Genomic DNA, 7,281 nt, shown 5'->3' with positions numbered 1-7,281 from the left:
TTTTTCATTCCCATGTTTTGTTTTGTTTTACCCATTTGCATGCAGCATTGTTTGAACACATAGGCAACACAAATGCAGAACCAAATTTCTTTATTCAATAATGCACTTTTCCTTCTTGTTTGAACAGCCAAGCTCTCCCTTCTTACCGGGAACATCATGATAGAACTTTGATCTGAACTCTCACAACAACCCTGTCCAATTCTCTATAAGGCAGTGTGGCTGTGGTAATACTGTTGATAATTTGAACTTGGGCAAAGCATGGCACAGCTTTAGTAAATACCCCCCCTCACTGCTGATCCTGGATGACTTATTACTTCTGTGACTGTCACCAAAAGTGCTGTTATAGAGAGCATCCCAGTTTACTCTAGCAACAATCATCGATATTAAAAACAAAAAAAAGGACATTTGGAGCGGGAAAGCAGAAAAGGAGGTACAAACATTTGCAGCACCACCTCAGTTGTGTTTGGTGTGAAGCATCTCTGTGAGGAGGGAGTTGCAGGGCAAGTCTCCCAGAAGATGGCGCTGGTACAAATACTCCTCGACCTGCAAGCTAATGCTTCGCACCTCCGGCAGACGAAGCAACAGCTGGCCAAACTTATCCGAGTGTCCTGGATGACTTTGCTGCGTGTGCTCCATCAGGCCCCTGTTCACCCTCTCCTGAGTCTGCTCCACCTGCCTTCGACTCTGCACATGTTTCACATCTAGAGCACGAAGAAGATTTGTGTATATTCATCATGAACACATGATAAAAACGTGCATGCATATTCAATGTTAACAGAAGCTGCAAGCGTGACAGAAAAAGAGCAAACTTAAAGCTCACCAAGTCTCAATACATCTAACATATATATTGTTTATGTAGACGCTAATGACTTTTCTTTTGAAAGGGAAAGCTCACCGGGGTTGAATAGCACCAAGTACTTGAGACAGACAAACTCGTGTCTGTCTAACTGGAGTGTCTTCAGTTTATACACCAGGTCTTGGGTCCTGGATACCAGGCTACTCAGTGTCACTCCTGCCTGAGACACCACGGTCAACACCTCAATCTGTATGAGAATGAGAGGGAGGTCATAATTCTGTGGATTAGATGAACGACCACAATCCAAAGACATGTAGATAGATAGATAGATAGATAGATAGATAGATAGATAGATAGATAGATAGATAGATAGATAGATAGATAGATAGATAGATAGATAGATAGATAGATAGATAGATTACTTTATTCATCCCCAAAGGGAAATTAAGTCGTCATAGCAGCCGGTATATTTGAATACAATAAAAAACAATACAATAGAATAAAATAAAAAATATTGAGGTAGAAAGAATAAAAAACAGAAACACAAGATAAATAGGTAGATAAGGTGCAGTGGCAAGATGATGGTTATAGTACTGATGATATGATGGTAATGTTATTGTTAGACAGTATATAAAAATAGTACAGTATATATAGTATATAATATAACATAATATATATTTATACATGATAGTAATAATTATACCAATATAATAGCAGTATATAGCAATAATGGCAGCGATAATGGTGCGATTCTCATAAGGAGGCTGTTTCTCTGTGCCTGTTGTACCTGTTGCCCAGTGACCAGATATATGCAACCATCTTTGCCGTAGGCCACCTGTCTACAGAGATGGTCCAGGACCAGCAACTCACTCCAGCAGCTCTGCAGCAGAGACATCTGGTCCTCCACCTACGTGAAGTATAAAAGGTTGACCTTCAAATAAGGAGGACACAACCTTTGACCTGTTGACCCTAAGTGCCACAGGACTCATCACACAGCTGATTTCAACGACTTGACATGACTGAATGGTTGGTCACCTTGAGCTCCTTGAAGAGTTCCGTGTTCCTGGCCCACTCCACCAGGCCGTGCAGCGTCTGGTCGGCCATCTTGCACATGATGCTGAATGTGTTCAGGCGGTCGTGTTTGCCTCGGCTGGCCTGCTCCCGCTGCAGGCTGGCCAGGACCTTGGCACACAGCTGGCTCTCATCCTGCTCGCCCTCCAGGAGTTGGTTTAAGAAGTTGGTGGTAAGCGTGGCCGGCGGGGGAGTGTGGGTTTGGATGAGAGCTTGGGAGAGAGCGGTGTTGGAGCTCGGCCCGGAGCAGGGGGACGATGCTGGCGGGCCTCTTGGTGTGAAGGAACTGTCTAGGGTTGGGTGTAATGGATAATATGAGGGAGCCGTGCTGCAGCCAAAAGCCACATCTCCTTTCTCCTGGACAAATCCAGAGAGATTGCGGTGGTACAGTCCAGGACAGGGCAGGGACGGAGGAGTGGACCCCCTGTCTGCGTGCGTGGTGCAGTCCAGTGGCATGGACGCGCCCGACTGCCCCGTGCCCGTGGGAAACATGTGGGACTGATGAAAAGCATCAGAGGACAACAAAGTGCTTGTGTGACTGCTCATCGGGTGAAGGTCGTTCGCAGCTGAGGGCCAGTGTCTTTGTGCAGTTTCCATCTTAATCCTGTAGGGAGCGGTGTTTGCTCGGGAGTCGACCCTTTGCTGCTTCATCTGCCTGTCCCGTCGGTACAGAGGCCCAAACTTATTCCTGCCACCTCTCATACGATCTGCTCTCACAGCTGTCGACAGGACATGAAGCAAATTACAAAAGTTTGAGTACATGTTACCGGAGACACTGCCTGAAATGATAATATGTCCCCTCCACTTTAAGAGCTCAGGCTACCTCCACAAGTCATTATATAGATAGATAGATAGATAGATAGATAGATAGATAGATAGATAGATAGATAGATAGATAGATAGATAGATAGATAGATAGATAGATAGATAGATAGATAGATAGATAGATAGATAGATAGATAGATAGATAGATAGATAGATAGATAGATAGATAGATAGATAGATAGATAGATAGATAGATAGATAGATAGATAGATAGATAGATAGATAGATAGATAGATAGATAGATAGATAGATAGATAGATAGATAGATAGATAGATAGATAGATTACTTTATTCATCCCCGAAGGGAAATTAAGTCGTCATAGCAGCCGGTATATTTGAATACAATAAAATACAATACAATAGAATAAAATAAAAAATATTGAGGTAGAAAGAATAAAAACAGAAACACAAGATAAATAGGTAGATAAGGTGCAGTGGCAAGATGATGGTAATAGTACTGATGATATGATGGTAATGTTATTGTTAGACAGTATATCAAAATAGTACAGTATATATAGTATATAATATAAAATAATATATATTTATGTATGATAGTAATCATACCAATATAATAGCAGTATATAGTAATAATGGCAGCAACAGTATATATAATAATAATAATAGTAAATGTACACGTGTATAAATATGTGTATATAGACTTATATATACAAAGAATATACAGAGAGTATGATATAATTTGATAATATATATAGTAGAGGTATAAATATAAGTATTTGACTATACAATAGATAATATAATATACTATGAGTGTAAGAATATGTAGACAGAGTGTGCAAAAGACAATATTATTGTATAAAATGATATATAAGATCAATATGGTTTATATTAATACATATCATATATGATGTGAAGTAAGTGTATATGGAGCGGAGTGTTGTACAGGGTACACAGTGCAAGGAGACAAGTATATTTAGTGCAATTATGTTATCTAGGTCAATACAGGCACTACTTGCACTTGTTTATGACTCCTCAGATAAGTCATATGGAGGAAGACCATGCATGTCAGTGGAACAGAAGGCATGTCGCAATGAAGCAGAAGACCTGCCCTACTGCATGAGAGTACACATGTATGTGTGTGTGTGTGGGGGGGGGGGGGCGGGACCTTCTCTCTTCATGCCCACGGCCAAACACTTCTGGAAGCGGCAGGAAGGACAACGTTTCCTCTGGGAAAGGTTCATGGGGCAGTTCTGTCGATCTGCACAGGTGTAATGCTTGTTATTCTGCACTGAGCGTTTGAAGAAGCCCTGCAGAGAGAGAAAGTTAAAAGAAAATTGCATGTGACAATATAATACAGGCATCATTATTATGCCTGGCATCTGTTGGGGTTAGGGGTTTGACCTTTCAAAACCCTGTGTCGTACCTTGCAGCTTTCACAAGTGAGCAGGCCATAGTGGTATCCTGAGACCTTGTCCCCACAGATGGGACAGCTGTCCTCTGCCTCTGCTCTGCCGTGTGGCTCTGTCTTCAACTCCCCAGCTGGAGAACCACAGTTATCATTCAATCAAATGTGACACAAGCTCCTGCTGCTGACGATGGTCAACACGGCACAAGATGGTTGGCAGACTTCTCACTGTGTTATATTGCTTCCATTGGTAACAGTAATACAAATAATAAATAGTTAAGGCATTGTATTTATATTGTCATTTTACAAATCACACATCACATTCATTCATACATTCTAATTTCAACACCTTTTCTTTTTTTTATCACACACCATTCATTCACTGTCAGCGCCGGGGATCGAACCACCGAGCGTCTGGTCAGTGGAATAGAGGCGCTGCTTGTGAAGAAGCAAGGCAGGAAACTGCTTTTCTCCACAGTGTCTCATAATGTGGATAGCAGGGCTATTGAGGCCTGCTGTAGAGTGCAGGACTAGTCAGGTAAGTTTCCATGATATTACTGGGAAAATATATCAGCATGCTGATTGAGGATTGTTCATCTGTTCATCTAGACTATTTCCATTCATTTATCCATCAATTGTAAAATATTTTTACAGACTATTCCAATTGTTTGTCTAACTATTTATATCTCTGGCATTGCATTAGTGTTTTTTTACAAACTTTTTTCTCATCTTATTCTACAGAACAATGCCACGTGCACTCTCTCATGTGTGGAGACATTTCACCTCATCCAATGTAGAAGGAAAGGCTGTGTACATTTGCAAATACTGTGCAAAGACCTATGTTAAGAATGACACAACGATGCAGAAGCATATAGTCAAGTGCCCAAAGTTTCCTCAGGGCTCAAATCAGCCTATGACACAACAAAATGTTTATATTTATGTCTGTATATGACAAGGTAAATACAGTTAGTATAAATTACCCACAACATTTCCAGTTAATTCCCGTTAATTCCCGCTAATTCCCATGGAAAGTTTCCAACTTTGAATATTCCCGGAATTTTGCAACCCTAATGGCAAGTGAAGCATATAATGAAGGTTTAACAGTATAACTGTATGCCGCCATTAGCATTTACTAATGGAAGATACACTTGTATTCACGCTAGCGTTGGATTTATGGCGTTTGTTCGTTGACCTTTTATTATGTCTTTATTGTTCTATATATTTATATTTTGAAAATTAGGTTTTAATATTCTTTGTTTTTCTTTTCTTTTTATTTGTAATTAAACAAAATTTCACCTTCTACCTTTCGTTGGTGTAATGTTAGTTATAACATAATGTCGACGAACGCAGGTGATATTTCAAGTCAGCCAATAAGAGGATCGATATCTAACACACACCCTCTGATCGGAGTGCCAGCTGTTTGTCTGCCCTGCTGCTGTCATGGAAATGTGTCATCTCCTGATGTTTATTGCTCAGGTGTTGAGAGCAGCACAGGACCGTCCCTCTGTTGCAGACTGTCCCTTATCTCCCTGCTTGATTTTCTTGACTATGATAGCAGATATGACCCTTACATAATGCTGAGATATCAGAGGCTGTGATAGGAACCAGTCTTCTAAATGAAAGTCTGTAGCACAACATTTTTTATTCTTTTTCTTCTTTCTGAAATTCCATGCAGAGGTGATAACTGTCGCTTTCGTTTCAGTAACATGACACAGATTTCCAGACGCTCCAACTTTCAAAACAGGACATCTAAAACACCAATGCCTTTCTAACCCTGTACAAGTTCAACCAAGTGGACGTCCATCCTGCACTCACATGTTGATGATCCCTCTGAGTTGAACTCATTGTCCGGGTAGCTGCCAGGGTGGTGGACAAGAGGCTGGGGCAGCTGTGGGTGATAACCTGCTAGGTCCATTCCGGCAGGTGGGTCTTGAACTCCACAGTCAGTCCAGGCTGATCTTCATAGTTGCAGAGATCAGGAGAGCAGACAGAGCGGCCACGACAGAGAGAGGCCAACAGGCAGGCTGAGCAGCCCCGGTGGACTGATGGTCGTTTGAGGCCCACGGTGGACTTCGATCTGTAGTGAGCGTCATAAAACCTCTCCTGACTGGCACTCCTATACAGATTGTCAGTCAGTCGGTAAGCCAGCCAACCAACCAGTCCCTCCATGGGTCTGATAGCCACCTGCTGGATTCTCACTGCAGTGAAGTCGCTCACAAGGGATCAGAGATGAGGCATCTAACTACCTTGTTTGTGAAGGGTTACAGGCCAAAATGTTTAGATAGATAGATAGATAGATAGATAGATAGATAGATAGATAGATAGATAGATAGATAGATAGATAGATAGATAGATAGATAGATAGATAGATAGATAGATAGATAGATAGATAGATAGATAGATAGATAGATAGATAGATAGATAGATAGATAGATAGATAGATAGATAGATAGATAGATAGATAGATAGATAGATAGATAGATAGATAGATAGATAGATAGATAGATAGATAGATAGATAGATAGATAGATAGATAGATAGATAGATAGATAGATAGATAGATAGATAGATAGATAGATAGATAGATAGATAGATAGATAGATAGATAGATAGATAGATAGATAGATAGATAGATAGATAGATAGATTACTTTCATCCTCGAAGGGAAATTAAGTCGTCATAGCAGCCGGTATCTTTGAATACAATAAAATACAATACAATAGAATAAAATAAAAAATATTGAGGTAGAAAGAATAAAAACAGAAACACAAGATAAATAGGTAGATAAGGTGCAGTGTCAAGATGATGGTAATAGTACTGATGATATGATGGTAATGTTATTGTTAGACAGTATATAAAAATAGTACAGTATATATAGTATATAATATAACATAATATATATTTATATATGATAGTAATTATACCAATATAATAGCAGTATATAGTAATAATGGCAGCAACAGTATATATAATAATAATAGTAGTAATAATATAATAATAATAATTATAACATGTACACATGTATAAATATGTGTATATAGACTTATATATACAAAGAATATACAGAGAGTATGATATAATATATGATATATAGTAGAGGTATAAATATAAGTATTTGACTATACAATAGGTAATATAATATGCTATGAGTATAGGAATAAGTAGACAGACACAATATTATTGTATAAAATGATATATAATATCAATATGGTTTATATTAACACAT

The 7,281-nt window shown here is 39.3% G+C and overlaps 1 protein-coding gene across 1 annotated transcript; it reads right to left on the bottom strand.

The window, feature by feature from the left end:
- Nucleotides 1–73: 73 nt before the first annotated feature.
- On the bottom strand, nucleotides 74–6,111 carry nr5a5 (nuclear receptor subfamily 5, group A, member 5). Its single transcript, XM_061089906.1, has 7 exons — nucleotides 5,871–6,111; nucleotides 4,074–4,189; nucleotides 3,816–3,957; nucleotides 1,832–2,586; nucleotides 1,584–1,703; nucleotides 896–1,043; nucleotides 74–701 (listed from the first exon to the last, which is right to left on the bottom strand). The coding sequence occupies exons 1-7, from the start codon at nucleotides 5,968–5,970 to the stop codon at nucleotides 454–456; spliced, it is 1,629 nt and encodes a 542-aa protein (XP_060945889.1). The 5' UTR covers nucleotides 5,971–6,111; the 3' UTR covers nucleotides 74–453.
- Nucleotides 6,112–7,281: the final 1,170 nt, after the last annotated feature.

Source organism: Limanda limanda, chromosome 17 (assembly GCF_963576545.1).
Source record: "Limanda limanda chromosome 17, fLimLim1.1, whole genome shotgun sequence".
Taxonomy (NCBI): domain Eukaryota; kingdom Metazoa; phylum Chordata; class Actinopteri; order Pleuronectiformes; family Pleuronectidae; genus Limanda; species Limanda limanda.
This window is presented reverse-complemented; position numbering and strand designations above follow the sequence as displayed.